Source organism: Bactrocera tryoni, chromosome 5 (genome assembly GCF_016617805.1).
Source record: "Bactrocera tryoni isolate S06 chromosome 5, CSIRO_BtryS06_freeze2, whole genome shotgun sequence".
NCBI lineage: Eukaryota > Metazoa > Arthropoda > Insecta > Diptera > Tephritidae > Bactrocera > Bactrocera tryoni.
Genome location: NC_052503.1, coordinates 50,765,154 through 50,786,999, shown reverse-complemented (window position 1 = coordinate 50,786,999; position 21,846 = coordinate 50,765,154). Strand labels below are relative to the sequence as shown.

General features: G+C 36.7%; 2 protein-coding genes across 2 annotated transcripts; one reads left to right on the top strand and one right to left on the bottom strand.

The window, feature by feature from the left end:
* Positions 1 to 10,896: 10,896 nt before the first annotated feature.
* On the bottom strand, positions 10,897 to 12,272 carry LOC120776901 (cleavage and polyadenylation specificity factor subunit 5). Its single transcript, XM_040107967.1, has 2 exons — positions 12,022 to 12,272; positions 10,897 to 11,185 (listed from the first exon to the last, which is right to left on the bottom strand). The coding sequence occupies exons 1-2, from the start codon at positions 12,156 to 12,158 to the stop codon at positions 10,912 to 10,914; spliced, it is 411 nt and encodes a 136-aa protein (XP_039963901.1). The 5' UTR covers positions 12,159 to 12,272; the 3' UTR covers positions 10,897 to 10,911.
* Positions 12,273 to 14,833: 2,561 nt separating this feature from the next.
* LOC120777777 (uncharacterized protein KIAA1841) lies at positions 14,834 to 21,276 on the top strand. The gene is made up of 8 exons (XM_040109298.1): positions 14,834 to 15,639; positions 15,712 to 16,021; positions 17,529 to 17,800; positions 17,857 to 18,100; positions 18,170 to 18,307; positions 20,000 to 20,210; positions 20,267 to 20,480; positions 20,537 to 21,276. The coding sequence occupies exons 1-8, from the start codon at positions 14,834 to 14,836 to the stop codon at positions 20,811 to 20,813; spliced, it is 2,472 nt and encodes an 823-aa protein (XP_039965232.1). The 3' UTR covers positions 20,814 to 21,276.
* The last annotated feature ends 570 nt before the right edge of the window (positions 21,277 to 21,846 follow it).

The following is a 21,846-nucleotide window of genomic DNA, read 5'->3' as shown; positions in this document are numbered from 1 at the left end:
TAATTAGCCCTCACCATCTTACTCAAGTTGACATAAAGCCATAACGGCAGTGCATTTGGAAAAACTCCAGAATTTTACATTTGGGTAGAAAACCGATTTTCTTGCATAAACACATTTAGAAATTTATATCAAGTTGCTTCAAATCATAAACTTTACATTTTAAAGTTAATTAACCTTATTCATTTTACAGAAGTTGGCATACAGCAAATCGGTTTTATACCTTAAAGTTAATTAACCCTCATCATCTCACCAAAGTTGACATAAAGCCATAACGGCAGTGATTTTGAAAAAATTCCACAATCTTATATTTAGGTATAAAGTCGGTTTTCTTGTATATACACATTAAGCAATTGATATTGAGTTGCTTTCAAATCAGTATCTTCACATATTTAAGTTAATTAACCTTCTTCATCTTACTGAAGTTAGCATAAAGCCCAAACGGCAGTGCCTTTGGAAAAATTACAGAATTTTACATTTAGGTATAAAACCGATTTTGCTGGATTTAAACATTTAGCAATCCATATCAAGTTGCTTCAAATTATTAAATTCACATATAAAAGTTAATTAACTTTTATACAGAAATAAGCCAGCAACTATTCCAGCTTTGGAAGACAACATTTCCGAAGAAATTCGGGCTATTCCGGCCGAAATGCTCGAAAAAGTTGCCCAAAATTGGACTTTCCGAATGGACCACCTAAGACGCAGCCGCGGTCAACATTTAAATGAAATTATCTTCAAAAAGTAAATGTCATGAACCAATCTAACGTTTCAAATAAAGAACCGATGAGATTTTGCAAATTTTATGCGTAAAAAAAGTTATCAAGCTCTTAAAAAATCACCCGCTTTGAAGGAGAGGTCGATGGAAATGAAAGAGGACGCTCACAAAGCTTGTATGGAAGTCAAAGCAATAGAACTGCAAATTAACCGAATACAATTAGAAGCCTTAAAAAAGAAATAAATAAATATACATACAAATAATAATAAATCCTTTCCTGTTGAAGAACATGTGCTCATTTACTGTTGGTTTTTGCAGCCCACAGAGCGTGCCATCAATACATCCAATAACTGCATGAATAAACATATATTTAAATATGTTAAGTATGCTTCAGCTTTAAAAGCGCTACATTTTACTCAAAATAAAAGCGTTAATCTTACCTCCAGGAATTTTGTATTTTTCAACGAACGATTTCGTGCAATCCGAAAGATTGTCGGGCACGAATTTAATGCATTGGGGGCACAACTTTGTTTCCATTTCGCTGATTACATTTTTTATTATTTTGCAAATAGTGCTTTGACATATTCCTATCAAAAAGTCATTTCCCACCAAGTGCTCGTAGCCAACACTGGCCAAAAGGGACAAAGTCGCTCCCAGTTGAATCATTGGTGCCACTGCGGTTGACAAATGCCTTTCAAATTTGAGTTCAGCCAATAAGTAGTTAAATTCACTTTTAGAGAGTCTGAACCGTTTCCTACGAATATAAAAAAAATTATTGGATGCATCACTTTTGAGAAAAACAATAGTATTTCACCTTTATATATATAGCACGGCTTCAACAACTGTTTTGATTTCTTTTGTTTTGATTTCACAATTTGACACTTCGTAAATGCCATTTGTAGAGAGGCCAGGGCTGTTACAGTGAGCTAATTTAGATTCGCTTCGCATCGAGTGCGGCGGTCCGGCTACTCGAAATGTCACGAAAATTGTTTCGATACAATAGCTCGCTCGATCTTGAGACCCAGCATTCATTATTGGATAATATTCAACCGAATAGACCACGTCCAGCACGCAGTGAAGAAAATATAGCAGCCGTAGCTGAGAGTGTACACGAAGACCGTGGAGAGTCAATTCTGCGCCGTTCGCAGCAACTCGGACTGACGTAAGAAACGACTTGGCACATTTTACGTCGAGATCTTAAATTAGCAAGTTTGTGCAAGAACTGAAACTGCTCGACCTTCCCAAGTAACATCGCTCTATGGGCGACGTTTTCGACCCAAATTTTGCTAAGTAAACAAGCAAAACTGCCGAAGAGCAACCTGAAGAGATTCAAGAGCTGCCATTTCACCTACAAAAATGGTTTCTGGGCAGTGGAATCATTGATGAATATTTCTTCAAAAATGATGTCAGTGTGAAGGAAACCGTCAATGGCGACCGTTATCGCGCTATGATAATCGATTATTTGACGCCTGAAATTGAAGCTCGTGATCTCAGCGAGATTTGGTTCAATAAGACATTGCAACTTCCCTCACAGATCACTTCCCTAAGACGTTGCCGCGGCCAACATTTGTTAGAGATAACGTTCAAAAAAATATATGCCAAATAATTGTTCTTTCAGATGATAAGCAAACATCCACCATTAAATTTAGACCTTGAACCACTCTATTATTTGAACCACTTCCTTCCAATCCTTCACTATTTTTCATATTTTTCATTGCCACTACTTTGTGAATGCAATATCAGAATTATTCAATTCCCTATCCTCTAAAATAATCAGTCTTTCTAAAATTTTCTTTCAACAATCCATAGAAAATTCAATTTCTGCGTTCAGGTCATCATCATCGTTATTCGTAACTCAGTTCACGTGCGGCATCAATCTTTGCTGCTTTAAACGGCTGTTTTTGGACGCTTCTTCACGGAATTCGTCTTTGAGCGATTGATCAGCCACAGATTAGTCAATTCGTTGTAACAGTTTTTCACTGTGCGCTATAGGATAATTGCTTCGCCAGCCATAAAGTTTCAGTTCATCAGTACACTCACCCATCGGCGTGTCCGCATCAAGAAATTCTTAAGAAAAATGGTCGCACGAAAATCATCACGAGGTAATTCCATTTTTTAGCCGAGATGGATTTTTTAATTCCCTGTAAATAAAATAATTCCACGATTAAACAACAAACAATTCCTGGCCACTCATGTTATGCTAACACAAATATCAAACTTTCCAATGGAAATAATCCAGATTGCACCTGGCAACACTAGGCCAGAAATATATATAGCAGCCCATCATAGTAAACCCAGGTCTATATGTACATAGTTTTGCTTGCATATTGACCCAATGTGTATACAGTATTAAGACAATCAAAATTCTTAAGAGTACCGTCATCATATCTTTGGATATGCAGTGAATCACAAGAAATATTTTGCATCTGAATAATGTAATTCGACTTGTGTTTCTATACTTTTAAATAATTTTAATATAATTTTATGAGTAATAAAAAAATAGTTTTATATTTCAATAATTCATCATAAAAACTTAAAAACTATTTAATTTTTCTTTAAAAATTTAACAAAATCTAGAAATATCCAGAATTTTTAGCTCACAAAAGTATTTCGCTTTTCAGCAGTAGTTATATGGGAACATAAGTAAAAACAAGTAAGGAAGGGCTAAGTTCGGGTGTCACCGAACATTTTATACTCTCGCATGATAAAGTGATAATCGAGATTTCATTATCCGTCATTTACATATTTTCCAAATTCCGTATTTGTGTAAAGTTTTATTCCGCTATAATCATTGGTGCCTAATGTATGTAGTATATATTATACAGAGAAGGCATCAGATGGAATTCAAAATAGCGTTATATTGGAAGAAGGCGTGGTTGTGAACCGATTTCACCCATAATGCGATCCTTTGTGCCAAATTTCACTTTAATATCTTTATTTATGGCTTAGTTATGACACTTTATAGGTTTTCGGTTTTCGCCATTTTGTGAGCGTGGCAGTTGGCCGATTTTGCCCATCTTCGAACTTAACCTTCTTATGAAGCCAAGGAATACGTGTACCAAGTTTCACTAAAATAGTTTGTGGATTTACCTTCATTGCAAAGATGCAAAATAATTTTCTTCTCAGTAGGAATTAATTCTTTACATTTAGGCATTTCTAATGTGCACGAAACCACGATCACAATCGAAATAAATGCAACTACAACTAAATTCAATTCTAATATGTACAAGCAACCATAATCTTATGTAAAAATAGAAAACCAAACAAAATGCGCACCAACTAGCAGATTTGAAAACGAAAGCAAAATACTTTTGTGAGCACAGGATTTCGCCGAAACACATATTTTTTGTTTGATCTGCATAACGGGACAATCTTTATTTCCATGGACTACTGTTTTTTCTAAAGAAAACTTGAATAAATAAACATACGCATTTAAATAAATGAAAACGCCTACTTTAACCACTGAAAATTTTAGTAAAAGGAATGGTAAGGGTTATGCAAAATACTTCTGTGAGTCACTGTATATAAAAGGAATGGTAAGGGTTATGCAAAATACTTCTGTGAGCCACTGTACATAGCTCTTTATGTATCTCGATTTATTTTGGTTGCAAAAACAAACGTTAGGTAAACATATAGACAAAACTTTAAAGACACAAAATTGGTTTATTTAATGCAACAGTTTTGTTTAAAGGTTTTTCACCTCTAATTCTTACGAACTGCGAGGGTTTGTCCGCATCCAAACTTAACTCTTATTTATGTAATCTAAGTATACGTTTTCTTTGATTTTTCGTTCAATCAATCAAAGAAATACATGTTTTACTTTCTATTTATGTGGGATCGCCGTTAAACAAAATGCACTTGTTAATTCAATCAATTGTTTATTAGTTCACAGTTTATAGGTTTCATAAATGATCCGTCCGCTTTAATAAGTGCCTCGCGCGCAGTGATTTTTTGATGACCGTGCTAATGTCCCTTTTGTCAGGTTGGTCGTCCCTATTGTCAGTGTTGCTTGTTGCATATGGGAAGTGTGGTGAGTGTGCGAACGTTATCAGTAGGTGTGTCCATACGTGTTGTCCTGTCATCGCTTCCCACAATCGGCCATACTGCGCTATCATTCGACCCGAATGAAGGATTCCATTTTTTCATGAATTGCGCGACGGTAGTAGTACGTCCGACTCCTTCATGATCTCCAACTTTCGCTACTTCGTATCTGCCATGTTTTAACTGCCTAATGATCTTGTACGGTTCAAGATATTTTGGTTTCAACTTCAGCCCAGATCTATATTGTGTACGCTTGATTGCTACCAGTTTGTTAATATTGTACTCAACTTTAGCTTTGCGGCGAGCATTACAAGTTTTGCGATTTTGCTCTTGTAGTCGAGCTATATTCTTTTTCACTTGAAGGCGGCTTTTCTCAAGCTCTGAATATGTTTCTTCTGTAGCCAAATTATCTGTATTTATAAGCTCTTGCAGATTCGGCATTTCTCTCACTCGCATTTATAATTTAGTTAACATTTTTAACGGCGATATTTTTGTGCTACGAGCCAAACAAATTTGGAGAATGCATCGATAACTATCAGCAAATAATTATAACATTTCCACAGGTCCGACATGATCGGCGTGGTATGTACCCAAAGAACAGTCTTTCTTGTTGATTGAATTAAGCCAGTCTCCCTTTTTCCCTACTTTATTTTCATTCACCAAACATTCGATACAGGTTTCTACGACGCGAGATGCCCTCCCTTTCAAATGTGGAATGTAGAATGTTTTCTTTACGACGCCTTGCGTCTTCATGCTGTAGAAGTGACCTTGTTTATGTACTATTCTTATCATTTCCTCCTCCATGAGTGTGGATACCACAATCAATACCTTGTGTAATATACTGCATATTCATGAATTAATCTTCGTATTCGTCCTTTTCCAAAATCTTCTGCACATTTCTGACCCAATTATCCTCTTTTTGAGCTTGCTTCAATCGGTGTTGCAATGAGTCTTCCATGAGTAAACAGGAAATTCAATTATGCTTCCACCTGCCTCATTTTAGTGCCACTTCGTTGATGTATTTCGTAATCAAAATCTCGCCTAACGTGAAACTCTCAAGAACACGTCTCGTTTCTTCATCGTCATGGCAAACGATTGGTTACTATTAGGAATTTAATGCCTATCAGATGATGGCTAAGGCTTCGAGTTCACACGAGTGGTAAAATTCCTTACATGGTTTCGTCTTCCGACTCCTATACTGAACTGGGTATAGGTTGTCATCATCCCATATTAGGTGCCACATGTCCTATCCGCCGATAGACATTGCTTGATACAAATTGGACTTGTTGGTTTTGGAATCTGGTGTACCATCGATGAAGTACTCTATAAGGCTGAGGTCATCTAAGTTTATAAATTTACTTATTTCCATCATACAATATTACTATTCACGCAAATCTTCACTCTGCTAAGTACGCCGAATTCTCAATGCACGACTTACATACTTACATATGTACATCAATTGCAGAAAGGATGGTACCAAACTCGCATTTCAGTGCTTATTTCAGCGAACTTCAGTTACAAATTCCTGTTTGACTACGAACGTACATCTTTGCAGCACCCGTTAACAATTGCTTGGCATAGATACATACATATGTATATTTCTGCAGCTCACTCCAGTGCACTGCTTCCGCATTATCTTCGATCGCTCTACAATCGGTGTATTTACACTTGCATTCAGACCGAAGTGTTCCAGCAATCTGTCCTGCAGTACGGCTTTCCGTCCAGTAGCTACTAACCCCAACCTTTCCCTAAGTCCAACCACTGTCAATGCTAAAATCTGTTTACGGTCCATTATCTTACAATACCCTTACAAATTTAATATCAATACAAAATACTATTACTATAATGAGAAAAGTTACAAAATTTTAATTTTATATAGGTTTATTAAATATAAAATTTAGAAAAGTCTTTTGAAATATTTCAAGACGAATGCAATTACAAAATAAATTAAAATTCGCTGGAATTATAATATTGAAATATAATGAATATTAAACTATGCGGCCTTATTTTATTTGTCTCAACTGTACCTTCCAAAATTGTTTAACAGTTGTCTTTTTTTGGTTACCGCTACTGTACTCTAATAAGATTTTAGCATCAAAGCGGAATCGCTTATACTATATACATACATATAACTTATGTGCTAAATAAATACCGCTAGGGACGCCGCCTGTTACTCCTGTTCTTACTGAAGCTCTGCCCCTGCTCGTTTCTGCAACAATACAGCTTCGTACGTCTGCGTTCTAGCTTATGTTCTGCCGCTGCCTTGAACCTTGCTGTCAAAAAATCCTTTTTTTTTTTTGTTAAAAATGTTTTTCTTTTAATTTTCCGCGGGGCTCCTATACCACTTCTGTCACCAAATTTGCAGTGACTGTACAGTATATACAGTCGAAAACCTTTTCATGGTAGCTTTCTGGGGGATGAATAGCGGCCATCTTGGATTTTCAGTGGTAGCAACGCAGTGCTGTATATATTGAGGTAGTAAATACTTAGCAAATTTATTTTATTAAATAACAAAAACTATAAATATTGTTGCTTAAATAAAAGGAAATTATAAAGAAAAAGGTAAGAAATAGAGTGCTATTGAAAAGAAAATAAGTTTAACTAATTGACGTAAAAAAAATATAAATATAATGCCAGACACAGCAGAAGAATTAATTGAACAACTAAACCAATGAGGTTAGATTATGGGCAAGCCGCCCATCTTTCAAATCCTTCCACTCATCCTTTAAACCCTCCCACCCCTAACCCAACTTTAATAACGACAATAGTTCGAGAGGTACTCGAACGAATGAGTACACAGACTATAACTGACTTTACGGAACCCGACCACAGCGTGACACGGAACGCGAACAACATAAACGAATTAGATAAGATTCCGGACATGGTTAAATGCCTTAGAGAATTTTCTGGACGACCAGGAGAATTTAACTCCTGGAGGAAGACCGTAGACAGAATTTTTAAAGCTTATGAGGGAGTCAAGAATACCCCTAAGTACTTCGCGATACTCCTTACGATCAGGCATAAAATAATTGGCGATGCCGACACCGCATTGGAATCGTACAATACTCCATTTGATCGGAGTCAAAATTCGAAAATTCCTTATGGTGCATTATTCGGATAAAAGAGACATAGGTACCCTCGTATACCAGATGACCACTCTGGTTCAACGCCGCGACGATATTCCGAACTTCTACCAAAAAGTTTACCAACACCTTTCCCTTATATTAGACAAAATTTCATGTCTCAAGTTAAGCGACGAGTCCATACGGACTATGACCAACTCATTTAGGGACAAAGCCCTTAACACATTTATTAGAGGACTAAATGGTGAATTGGAGGATGAAGTCATGTGTAGAAGTTCACGCAAGTGTGTAAAGTTCTCTGATCGCCATTCACTTGGGAGTGGCCAGAAACGATTCTTTTACATATGGCTCAAGTAGCTCACGACTTCCGGTCTTTGACCAAATATCCTCTGGGTAGCCTAAGAACATCCTTTTGAAGGCGAGCTAAAGTGAGAAGACGAAACATCTCCTGCATAGGGTTGTGCGCTGGGTTTGGGACCCGCCACGTAAAAAGCCTACCCCAATGAAAAATGACAAACAGCCTCGGATAAGAAACCCCTCTTTTGATGACGACCATGGCAAACGAAATAAGGACTACGAATTGAGGGCATGCACCTGGAATGTCCGGTCCCTTAATTGGGAAGGTGCCGCTGCCCAGCTGGTTGATGTCCTCGTGAAAATTAAGGCTGACATCACCGCCGTCCAAGAAATGCGATGGATGGGACAAGGACAGAGACGAGTAGGTCCTTGTGGCATTTACCACAGTGGCCATATAAAGGAGCGCAAATTTGGTGTGGGATTCGTGGTGGGAGAGAGACTCCGTCGCCGAGTACTATCATTCACTCCGGTGAATGAACGTCTAGCCACAATCCGCATCAAAGCGAGGTTCTTCAACATATCGCTGATCTGCGCCCACGCCCCGACGGATGAGAAGGACGATGTGACCAAAGATGCCTTTTATGAGTGCTTGGAACGCATTTATGAGAGATGCCCCCGCCACGATGTCAAAATCGTGCTTGGCGACTTTAACGCCAGGGTGGGCAAAGAAGGTTTCTTTGGCACTACGGTCGGTAAATTCAGCTTCCACGAGGAAACATCCCCAAATAGGTTGAGGCTGATCGATTTCGCCGGGGCCCGAAATATGGTTATCTGTAGTACTAGATTCCAGTACAAAAAGATTCATCAAGCTACCTGGCTGTCTCCGGATCGAAAAACTACCAACCAGATCGATCATGTTGTGATAGACGGAAGACACGTCTCCAGTGTTTTAGATGTGCGGCCGCGCCGAGGTTCTAACATCGACTCGGACCACTATCTTGTTGCAGCCAAGATTCGCACCCGTCTCTGTGCAGCAAAAAACGCACGTCAACAAACACAAGGAAGGTTCGACGTCGAAACGCGACCATGAAGAAGTTCAAATAGCAATTGCCCGCCTGAAGAACAACAAAGCGGCAGGGGCCGACGGATTGCCGGCCGAACTATTCAAACACGGCGGCGAAGAACTGATAAGGAGCATGCATCAGCTTCTTTGTAAAATATGGTCGGACGAAAGCATGCCCAGCGATTGGAATTTAAGTCTGCTATGACCAATCCATAAAAAAGGAGATCCCACAATCTGCGCCAACTACCGTGGGATTAGCCTCCTCAACATCGCATATAAGGTTCTATTGAGCGTATTGTATGAAAGATTAAAGCCCAGCGTCAACAAACTGATTGGACCTTATCAGTGTGGCTTTAGACCTTGAAAATCAACAACCGACCAGATATTCGCCATGCGCCAAATCTTGGCAAAAAAAACCCGTGAAAGGAGAATCGACATACAACACCTCTTCGTCGATTTCAAAGCTGCTTTCAACAGCACGAAAAGGAACTGCCTCTATGCCGCGATGTCTGAATTTGGTATCCCCGCAAAACTAATACGGCTATGTAAACTGACGCTGAGCAACACGAAAAGCTCCGTCAGAATAGGGAAGGACCTCTCCGAGCCGTTCGATACCAAACGAGGTTTCAGACAAGGTACGAGGGCAAGACGAAATATCTCCTGTCATCAAACAAACAGTCGTCGCACTCGCGACTTGACACTCACGTCACTGTTGACAGTCATAACTTTGAAGTTGTAGATAATTTCGTCTATTTAGGAACCAGTATTAACACCACCAACAATGTCAGCCTGGAAATCCAACGCAGGATAACACTTGCCAACAGGTGCTACTTCGGACTGAGTAGGCAATTGAAAAGTAAAGTCCTATCTCGACGAACAAAAGCCAAACTCTATAAGTCGCTCATAATTCCCGTTCTGCTATATGGTGCAGAGGCTTGGACGATGTCAACAACTGATGAGTCGACGTTGCGAGTTTTCGAGAGAAAAGTTCTGCGAAAGATTTATGGTCCTTTGCGCATTGGCCACGGCGAATATCGCATTCGATGGAACGATGAGCTGTACGAGATATACGACGACATTGACATAGTTCAGCAAATTAAAAGACAGCGGCTACGCTGGCTAGGTCATGTTGTCCGAATGGACGAAAACACTGCAGCTCTGAAGTATTCGACGCGTGTACCCGCCGGGAGAAACAGAAGAAGAGGAAGACCTCCACTCCGTTGGAAGGACCAAGTGGAGAAGGACCTGGCTACGCTTGGAATATCCAATTGGCGCCACGTAGCGAAAAGGAGAAACGACTGGCGCGCTGTTGTTAACTCGGCTATAATCGCGTAAGCGGTGTCTACGCCAATTAAGAAGAAGAAGATATAATCAAAATTATCGGGACACATACATATGTGCACAATTTCATCCCATGATCCGTTAAGTTCTACGTCAACTCAATAAACGAAAATTTCCGTAGGGCCTTCATTAAGTCTAAGAGGTTTAATAGCAACTATGTATACAAACTTAGAATAGAAAAACGTAACTCGTGTCCTATACTCTGTGCGCAAGTGATAATTATAAATTAACTAAGAAATTTTAAAAAACTTCTGCTGTGTGCGTTGATAATTTTTCAGGTGAGAACATGTTTTTTTGATTGTATCAAATAATTAATATTGCATAAGTAACTAAGACAATTTGTTTTAAATTAAGAAGAGCGAAAAAATATTTTAACTTACTTCGGTAAGAAGGCGTTTGAGGCCTTCTACCTCATCTTCTCCTGCATTAAGTTCACCACCAGGAAGCTTGAAAAATGTTGTACCCAACTGCAGAAGTAATACGTGGGGTAAACCATGTTCGTGGACAAGTAGGACTCCTTCAACTGAGCGCCGCATACCAATACGATCAAATTCTTCTCGCATTCTTTGAAAGCGTGATGGAACTGATGGATCCTTTTCAAATAATGGTTCCTTTGTTCCAAATGTGTAATTAGTCAAAGGATATCTGAAAAAGAACAAGGTTAATCTTCATAATTTACAAAAAAGAAGAAGAATAATAGAAATATCTTAAAACTAATACTACTACATGCAAAACAAGTGTTAAAAATAAATTTTTTTTCCATTAAGGGTTACACCTAGTTTAGAAGAATGCCAGATTAAAAACCTTCAAATTTTGGTGTAAAATTTAAAATTTTGTATTTTTAGGTTTTATCCACGGAGAAGACCGGAATCACTACAGCGGTGGAAGACATTTTTTTCCGTTCCCGCGACAGTCGGGTCTAGGTAACCAGAATGGGCCTAGGACTGTCAACACGGCACAAACAACAAACTTTTTTATATGGCCGTCGGAAAACGGGTATAACTCAAAAAAATATATCCACTATATTTAGATATTATTGCTAATGGAAGATAATTTTTTTACTAGCGGATGTATAATCCTACTGATATTTCTAGAGATGTCTTGTGCTAATACCGGTAAATGCGATATAAACATCAATGCAAGAACTAATGCAACGACATTTCGTGCATTAAGGAAATAGAAACCTACTCTCTCCGTGCGCCCAGATATTTAATTATTACATTTTCTTTTATCGAAAGTTAAGTGTTATTGAAGTTTTATGTATGAAATTAGGAATATAAAAACTGATATACATTTTCGGAAAAAAAATTAGCAAGAGCCACATTGGCTTTGAAAAGACACATTTATCTTTAAAAACAATTTAACATTAATTAAAATGCAATTTATTAATAAAATTTTTTTATTTGAATGCATAAAAAATATACCCTATCACAGCCGGCTTTAATAGTGCTAACAAAACCATAGTCAGTTTTTATACTCACAAGTTTATTGTTCTGTTTATGGCCAAGCACTGTCCAGACGAGTACTTCTGCATTCCATTATTTACATTTCCGTCTACTTGGCCCTGACTGCTGCGTCTTGGCCAACCTGTACCAGATTTATTTGACACCTGGGCCATTGAAAATTGTAATCCAACAATATTATTGTATAAATTTTACGATACTTAACATATGCAAAAGCATGCACTATATAATAAATTGGCCAACTTTAGCGTCGAAACAAAATTAATGAAGTTGCCACACTATTTTCATAACATTTCAGGGTGCCCAAACAATTATCGAATTTGGAATTAACGATAACCATTTAGCCTGTGTGCCAACATATAATTTTTCTCTCCATATGAATTAGGGTAATAAAATTTACTATGTTGTGAACAAATTTTACCTATTGCTGTGCTGAATGGAAAGTAAAGTGAACAAAATTATTTAGAACATTATTATCACAGTCACAAGTCTCTAAATTTGAAATTTTAATTTATAGACAATTTTTTTTACTTGAGACGATTATGCAATTCAGGTCTAGGTATCCTTGATCAAGTTGGATATTAATATTTTTACAACGTAGATAAAAAAATAAGATACGAGGAAAAAAAAATGTGCCTATTTTTTCTAATATTAACTGCTTTCCATAAATCGAATAAATTGTAATTGCAACCTTTCGCTAACATTTCCCCTAGCGCTTGCGCAATTGTACTGCGTTACTCTTTGAAAAATAAAGCAAATGAAAGTATGGAAACGTAGATATTTTAACTTCAGTGTTTCAAATGCTGGAAGTGAAAAAGAAAGTACCTAAATCACCTGGACTTCATCCATTCAAGTTTGGCAATTCTTAAATATTCACGACTCTTCCTTGGTCAATGCCCAGTCACCAGCCTTGTTCGATAGAAATTTAAATTTAAACCTTGAAGCTATATGTATATCAGTTTTTTGCGTTTCTGAAGAAGTCTCTCTACGAAGATTTGCAGCTATACTTGACATATCATACTTATCGACAGCCAGTCTCGCCCTACACAACGCACATTGCTTGCTAGAGCCACTTCTGCTTGAACATCTGATATATACTAGATCCAATGTCAACTGAAATGGTCTCCCTTTGTCTTCCTGAGTTTTCACATGACACGTAAAAGTATTCAAAAGTATTTCTACGTACGGAACCTCGGCATACGTACGAAGAATCTTGTTTCCACTGCGGTCGTAAAAGCTGTGAAAGTTTCTTGTAGTACAGGTCTCAATTTGTATTTTTAAAAAACGTTTATGGTCTTCTGGCTAAGCACGATCCGTCCAAGCTAAAGCTAAACCGCTTCTGTATGCTGGAGAATAATATGGAGGATGTTCCTCCTTTTTTTGTTTCTGCATCAACATTGCACTCATAATTTCCGTCCTGCTATATGGTGCAGAGGCTTGGACGATAATAACAACTGATGAGTCGACGTTGCGAGTTTTCGAGAGAAAAGTTCTGCGAAAGATTTATGGTTCTTTGCGCGTTTGCCACGGCGAATATCGCATTCGATGGAACGATGAGGTGTATGAGATATATGACGACATTGACATAGTTCAGCGAATTAAAGGACAGCGGCTACGCTGGCTAGGTCATGTTGTCCGAATGGACGAAAACACTCCAGCTCTGAAAGTATTCGACGCAGTAGCCGCCGGGGGAAGCAGAGGAAGAGGAAGACCTCCACTCCGTTGGAAGGACCAAGTGGAGAAGCACCTGACTTCGCTTGGAATCTCCAATTGGCGCCACGTAGCGAAAAGAAGAAACGACTGTCGTGCTGTTGTTAACTCGGCTATAATCGCGTAAGCGGTGTCTACGCCAATAAAGATGAAGATGAAGCATCAACATTGCTTTCTACTCAATCTACTTCGAACATTCTGAGACCAAACAAGTCTAATATCGCTATTAATTTCATACACCTCTTGACAGCCTTAAACGTATTATCACCGCGGTCCAGACTTTAAGTGATTGCTATCGGAGCGAATACATGTATCCTTGAAAGACTCTGCCACTTCTTCCGTAAGAAACTCAGTGCACCTCTTCTACAACGACTCTGCCCCATCCAAATATCATTCGTTAGTATATGCGCGGAGAAGAGACTGTCAGGATTAGACTTCGCAACTCAGTGGTCCACGTTATCTGGTTGCAGTCGAAGTGACTAAGAATTTCGGTAAACTCCTTTCTGGGGCCATCTGTAGTACATTTATTAAATTTATTTTCTTTGGTCATTACAAGTTTCTATTAAAACATGAAACACTAAGCATTCGTAAATAACTACACTCATGGATTATTGAGAAATCTCCGTTGACACAGTCAACTATTGATCGAAGGTCAAATTTTTGATTTCATGCCAAAGAGTTGCAATGAATGTAGTGTGATTGAAGTCAATGAGGTCCAATTCTCACAAGAATCAATTGTGTTAAATATAAATACCTATGGTGAAATATGTTGGTACAATATTTATGTATATGCGTGTAATTGCATAGATATACCGTTAATAAGTCAATTTTAATCAACAAATATTACGCGCAATTATTACAACAACTTCGCCACTTTAATCTTCATCTAGGTAATGAGTTAAATTTTGTACTTTCGCGCGAAAATCTTAATCGAAAGTTCATTAAGTAGTTATCCTGAATACAAAATTAATAACTTGATATATGTAAGTATGTATGTGTGTATTTATTCTAAACTAAGTAGTCATCAATCTCCAAGGGAAACAAATATTGTTTATTGTGTCAAAAATGTTCAACCGTACCGAATTGATTTAGCTTATAATAAGCCATATAAAGTTAAGTTATGGATTCAGATAAGGTAGAAAGCGAGTCTTATAAAGAGAAATTTAAAGAAAAAAATGATTTTTTTAATAATTTACTTCAGCCGAAAACTGAAACTAGTTCACTTGTAGAAGATACTGAAGAAGAAATACAAATTAATAAGTTTTTAGATTTCATAAAAGTTTCTTGTAAAGTAAATAATGTTGTATCTATACAAACTAATCAACAAAGACATTTGACGTGTAATACATCAGAAAATTATCACTCAGATCTCCCGAAAGATGAACTGAATTTTGAAAAAATGGTGGATAAAGAGATCTTTGAAGGCATTTTAGGGCAAAGATTTGAAAATAAAATAATGAAACCAAATATTATACAAGATAGCGAAGTCTCCATGAGCGGAATTGATGATAACAAACTTTCCCAAAGGCGAAGTACTGTTGGATTGGCTATTGGATCATTTTCTCGGCGTAGTTTCAAGAAATTGGATAGCGGATTAAAAAAGGAAGAAAGTGTGCAAACAAAACTATATAAGAAATTAGACTATGTTATTAATGAAGGAATGGCGGACTCTGTTCTATCATTTATTTGCCCAATACCAGTACCAGCTTCTTTTCCTAATCAATTAAAACATAAACAAACAAATAAAAAGGAATCTATTAATGCTAGACAAATTCTTTTGGAGAATACAGATTCTGTAAAAGTGAATAATAACGGAAAAATTAATGAAATTGAAAATGTTAATGACAGAAAGGGTTTAAATTGTGAAACTTATCCGAACGACGCAAAGCCAATGAGAAAGTTAAAAAATACAGGAGATACTAAAGAGTACGCCAATCAGATACCAATATATACATTTCAAAAATGTAATATGTTTATTTTTATTTTATTAAAACTCAGACCTGAGATTGTTATCCATGTATGCGATGAGGTAAAAAATACTACAAGAGATTTTAGCTGCTCACAACGGTTATTGGTGAATAAAATGGGATACTTCGCAGAGGTAACAGCTGGACAAAAGCTCGACGAAATGGACATTTCGGTGCATTGCGATATACAAATATTCGATTGGTTAATAAAATGGATGAAATTAACGGATTTCGTTGAATCATCAGGTTGTAAGAAACCCACAATTGAAGGCTCAGAGGATATGCCACGATTGGATGCTAACAATGTAATTCCTATATTGGTATCTGCCGGATTTTTGCAAGTAAGATTTATTTGTATTTCAAAAAACTATAGTTTTGAAGTAAATATTTCGCGTATTTAGCCCATCAATTTATATTTTCCTGATCTAGGTAACTAAAATTTTTTTGGAAATTAAAAGATTTAAAAGAATTGGTACTATAATTTCCATGCTATAACCACTTTTGAGGACATTCAAAAAAGTCAATTCGTACGTACGTTACGAAGATTTAAATCTTTTAATTTCCAAAAAAATTTTAGTTACCTAGATCGGGAAAATATAAATTGATGGGCTAAATTTAGACAGCAGAGCACTTTAACAAGTAGATATTTCTCTCTTTCGGACAGTCTTCGTGCGAACATCACACGGCAACTCCTGGTTGCTGTCACAGTTTGTTCTTTGTGTCAGACCGCTATAAACTAGAATTATATATGTACGTTGATACGCCTTCACTGTCATTCAAGAAATCAAATTAAACTTTCGCTTAGGTCTTCTGAGTGCAGGTTTCAACTTTTTACGTAAAGATAGCGAGCGAGATAAGGGTGGAGGCCTAGTCTTCATACTGCACAGCACTGTGCAATACCTTTTTATCGATATCGACATTGACCGCAGGAGTACTAACCTAGCAATTTTATGAACATCGAATCGCCTGAGAAACCCCCAGACTTTAGCTGTGCGAACATTCGCACCTTTGTTAGCTTTAACTAAACGGGATAGAATTTATTGGGCATATTCACTTCACTAAAAATTCTAAGGTCGTAATCTTAGGCGAACGTCAATTTCGCAAGGTGATAGCTGGAGTTACCGCACGTTTTGTTCCGACTGGAAGAATTATTAACACCTTCTACAATTTCCAGCCGTACCAGTAATTTTAACAAACGAATGAGACACCTTACGTTAAGCCTATATGCCCTATGATCCCCTCATACGAGATTTCATTTTGTAGGTTCGACAACTGGTACATCAGTATAAGCGAACGAAATGGATGGGGCATTTCAAGTCTTTCAACCTCTCTACCGGTGATGACCGGATTGAATTACAATTCGACGATCGCGCCTTCAAAAATTCTGTTTATACCGGATAGTTAGGTTAGGTTAGGTGAATCTAAGCCACGCGTAGACCAGTTTGGGCCTTTGCGATACCAGATGGAGTTCGCTTGCTAAATTCAAAAGAAGTGGTAATCGTTTAGGATGCCTGCTCTTGACTCGAATTTTTACACACTCTGCGACCTCACTGTCGATACCTTTTCCAGTTTATCATACTGTAGGGACCCCAGATGCTTACAGCGTAGTCTTGCCAATGCGGGGCAAGGGCACAAGAGATGCTCCTTTGTTTTCCTGGTGCCCTGATCTAGGCATTTCCTGCAGTCATCTTGATCTGATCAGTTAGTATACCATATACATAGTATCTCATACATATTTTATGGTTATGATAATACATAAAGAGTCGAGTGGACTTTACTTCTAAACATTTTAGTATAATATATTAAACTATTAATTTGTAAGCTTACGCATTTATTTTTTATTTAAAGATGGAGCCTCTAATGGTTGAATGCCTATCGTTTTGTCATGCTCGGTTGTGTGATGTAGTACGTTGTTCTTTAAATCTCTCCTGTTTGAATGATTCAATAATTACACGGTTAGCTGCTATGTTTACCAATTTGGAATTGGAAATGGTGCGAGACAAAAAAGAACGTTTAGTACCCCGTTTGTGGATAAAGCTTATTCAAAGCCTTTGTGAGCCTGAGCCAGAGGCACTGCGAGGGCACTCCTATAGTTTAGCTGGGTTGTTTCGATGTTCAAGGTGGTATTAAATTGATAATCAGTTTATCTTATTTTATTTAAATTTTTTTTTTAAAGATGTGGTGAACATCTTACAAACACAATTAAATCTTACATTCCCTGTCAACCTAACAACACACGATTAACCCGATGGGGTCAACTGACGAGTTGTCACGTGCGCGACAACCTGTGGAACATGAATAACTTTATTGCGCAAATATATAAAGAGCATCGGTCATGGCGTAAGGTTTACTGGAAACTTTGGGGTCATTGTCATTTTTTATATTGTTGCATTTGCGAATCACATTTCCCAGTTTACAAGGTATGTAGGTACATATGTATATACAAAAATATTAATTTAATTTGTGGTATGTTATGCATGCCTTTGTAGATGGCGTGGTGTCGTTTTCATCCTTTGAGTCCAAATTATATGGAATCAATTACTGATGATTTTTTAGCCGGACCAGTCGGTCGTTATCCGTGTTGTGGACAAAAAGCATTTCGTTTTGAGACGTTTCCTGAGACCAATGTGAGTACTACTAAGTATAATACATACATGTATGTATGAATGTGTAAAAAAAAACAGGATATAGATTAATATTTTAAAACCAAAGGATATGAATTAGCGATGCAAAGAAATTAATTAAAATAGAGTAAGCACATGACATGTTCCCAATTTTTGTTGTCACAGAGTATAATAGTTTTGTTCAACGGTTGTTAATCGAGATGAATTTGATGATCACGAATTCCGAGTGACTGTCTGCCTGTCCGTTCGTGCAGCGATAACTTGAGTAAAAATATCTTAATGAAACTTGGTACACGTGTACCTTGGCAAAAAAGTGCGGACGAGTTAGGAGTTAGGTTAATATACCTTCCCTAAACCACTAAAGCTACAACAACCAAATTCGCTCAGAGCAAATATTCTAAGAATGCGACAGTGTGAAAATTGATAAAATGATAACGCCGCCTACTCCCCAGTGTGTACTGAAACACTCCAGTATTCGACGCAGTACCTGCCGGGGGAAGCAGAGGAAGAGAAAGACTTCCACACCGTTGGAAGGACCAAGTGGAGAAGCACCTGGCTTCGCTTGGAATATCCAATTGGCGCCACGTAGCGAAAATTTAATTTGGGTCAATACAATACCAATAAAGATTTTCGACCACATAAATCAGCAAATGTGTAAGTTATATTAACAATATTGACCATAACCATGCATCTTTTTGCTTAAAATGGATAAAATCGGACGAAAAATTGCATTAGCCTCCATATAACTGATATCCAGGATTGTGAAACATCTACTCTATATATGTATATGTGTATATATGTATATTTTTAAAATTGCTTGAAAATAAGTTTTCGAGGATACCTGAACCTGAAATTAACGCAATCAGCCCAGACCTTTTCTTTCCCCAATATACCCTGACTTTAAATCGTTTAGGTTGCTAAAAATGTTTGATATTTTATGTGAAATTAAGTGGGTACGTTTTTATAATGGGTGACTGTAAAATCCGAACAGTTTCAAAAATATTTGAGGACAGACTTGAGTGAAAAATAAGATATCTTGATGGTCCTATAAGAAGGTCGAGCACAAATCATTCCTATGTACACTTGCTAAGACAGTGAGAAAATCGTTGAAAACGGATGATAACCACGCCGATGTGAAAATTGAACAATGGGTTTTGCACTGTCCACCTTTAGGTGAAATCATATATATCAGGTACTACCGGAACATTTTTAATTTGGTGCATGAGATTATCTAGACATTCTTATATAATATATTGTGAAAATACACCAAAGAGGATAACAACCACGCCTAGTTCCCATACATCACAATTTTAAATTCCATCTGATTATTTCACTGTGGAGTATACGGAAGTAACAGATTTATCGGAATATGACTTTATACAAATCAAGCTTTTTAGGTGATCCATTTTTCGTCTAAAAATTGACGAAATGCGACCAAATCTGTCCAAAACCCCAGGTACCGATTATCTTAATATAAAGATTTCAAAATTTTAGTTTGGGTTTTACCGTATCAATATGGTCAATATGTAAGATATCTTAGCAAAATATATACATATAATATCGAATATACCTAGTTATTAAAAAGTTTTGAAAAAGCTTTAAAATAATTTAGCCTTTGATCCTTGCGATTGCGAGAGTATATAATCTCCGGCTGCTTCTTGTTTATTTAATGCTACAATATTTATTACTTTTAAGGGATGTCATTTTCGTGAGCATAGCGTGCTTGCAGAGACTGATCGAGAGCGCCAGATTTTGCAAATAATCCAAATTATATCTGACAATTGCATAGTTTCCGATCCCCCAAGCGAAAGTTTAAGGAATCCGGAAAAAATTCCTCCTTGGGGTGGGGTGCCACTTACTCCTCAACAATGCCGACAAGGATTGTTACCTGCTTTGGATGTAGGAGGTAAAACTATTTTAAGTGATCAATTTTGAAAATATTTCATGATAAAGTTTTTAAAGAACTATCATCAAAATCTATTCGACATATGGACCATAATGTTTCAATCAACTACGATTCTTGCAGTGACAGCAGTGGCAGCGAAATAACTTATAATATAGATGGTCAAAGCAAGAAAAATAACACAAAAAATTGTGAAATCGATTTTAGCAGTGACGGCTGCGAATCAGAAATGGCAGGTTCACAAGCCTTGACTACAAGGAAATTAAAAAAAAAGTAAGCCTCAGTGTGTAACATTTTTGTAATATTTGTACATTTTTAAATTTTAAAAGACTTAGTTTAAATTCCGGTCGTAATTGGTTTGGAGAACTATCTGCTCGTAGTAATCAAGACCACCAGCGGGAATATGAAGAAAAGGCTTTGAAAAACATTGTAATTCAAATAAATAAAAATTATGGATTGGATAAGAGCATTCTTCCATGTGGGTCGGTTGGGGGCTTTTATGTGCGTCTAGAAGCCGAATGGAAGGATCAGCTAAAACATAGAACTTCTTCAAACCCTATTAGTAGTTCATCAGCGTCTGCTATTGGAAAACACAAATATAAATAACCGACTTTATCTTTAATTTATATTAAATATATTTTCAATATGTTAAGAAATTTATAAGCAATTATCAAACACCTGTATCAATTTAATTTTTTAACTAACAACTAGCAAAACTGATGATGTAACCTATTTTTGTTTCAAGTACTATGAATTCTAGAGCACAATTGAAAGAAAATCCTAGAATATTCGTTATACTTGCAAAAGAAAATCACCGAAGCGCAAATTTATCGCCAGTCCAACAGTGAATTATACATACATATATATCCTTTTCTATAACAATTTGCAATATGCTATTCCTGGGAAGATTTTTATTTCCAACCAAAAACCGAAATAAAATAATAATATTTTTACAATATTGACTTTCTTACTATTTTTTGGATATGTCCAAGTAGGAGTTCACGCTTAAACGATGTAAGATTTTGTTAACAATGACTGGTGAAATCCCACAGGACAAAGAAATCCTTGTTTTTATTAATATTTATTGGGAAAAGGTTGTAGAATTTAAAATTATTTATTAAAATAATATAATAATTTGCTTTTATAAAAGTAAGGCAATAAGTTTTACTTCATAATATATTTCTTTGTTAAACTACTTATAAATATTGATGTCTTTAAAAGGTAACTTAAAAGTTCGAAAAATATACCGCAATCAAAAAATACACTTCCATATCGTCACCTGAAATGCAAAATAACGTATCATCAAAAAATTCGAAATTGAATGTCCTATTGATTACGCATCACTACATAAAATTACATACATAATATAACATATGGTCAACATTTTCTGGTTCTCCGATCAAATATAAACTAGTTTTATCCAATATTAAAATTTTGTTTCACTCATGTTTCATTTTATTTCGTGTTTCATTCATGCCACTGTAAATTTCTGAAAATGTTGTTACGTTATTTTGCATTTCAGGTGACGATATGTAGATTACAATAACTGTCAAAAACATACATACATATAATCATGTATAAGAGTTGTAGATATTTATATAGTGAAATTAGACGATTTGATGAAGGGGTGTGCAGATGT

Bases quoted from the DNA above. Each gene is read 5' to 3' on its own strand.
- LOC120776901 (XM_040107967.1), bottom strand. From the start codon at position 12,158: ATGGCCCAGGTGTCAAATAAATCTGGTACAGGTTGGCCAAGACGCAGC. The intron at 11,186-12,021 runs GTGAGTATAAAA...GTTCTTTTTCAG, and splicing joins ATAAACAGAACAATAAACTT to ATATCCTTTGACTAATTACA.
- LOC120777777 (XM_040109298.1), top strand. From the start codon at position 14,834: ATGGATTCAGATAAGGTAGAAAGCGAGTCTTATAAAGAGAAATTTAAA. The intron at 18,308-19,999 runs GTGAGTACTACT...ATTACTTTTAAG, and splicing joins AGACGTTTCCTGAGACCAAT to GGATGTCATTTTCGTGAGCA. The intron at 20,211-20,266 runs GTAAAACTATTT...AAGTTTTTAAAG, and splicing joins ACCTGCTTTGGATGTAGGAG to AACTATCATCAAAATCTATT.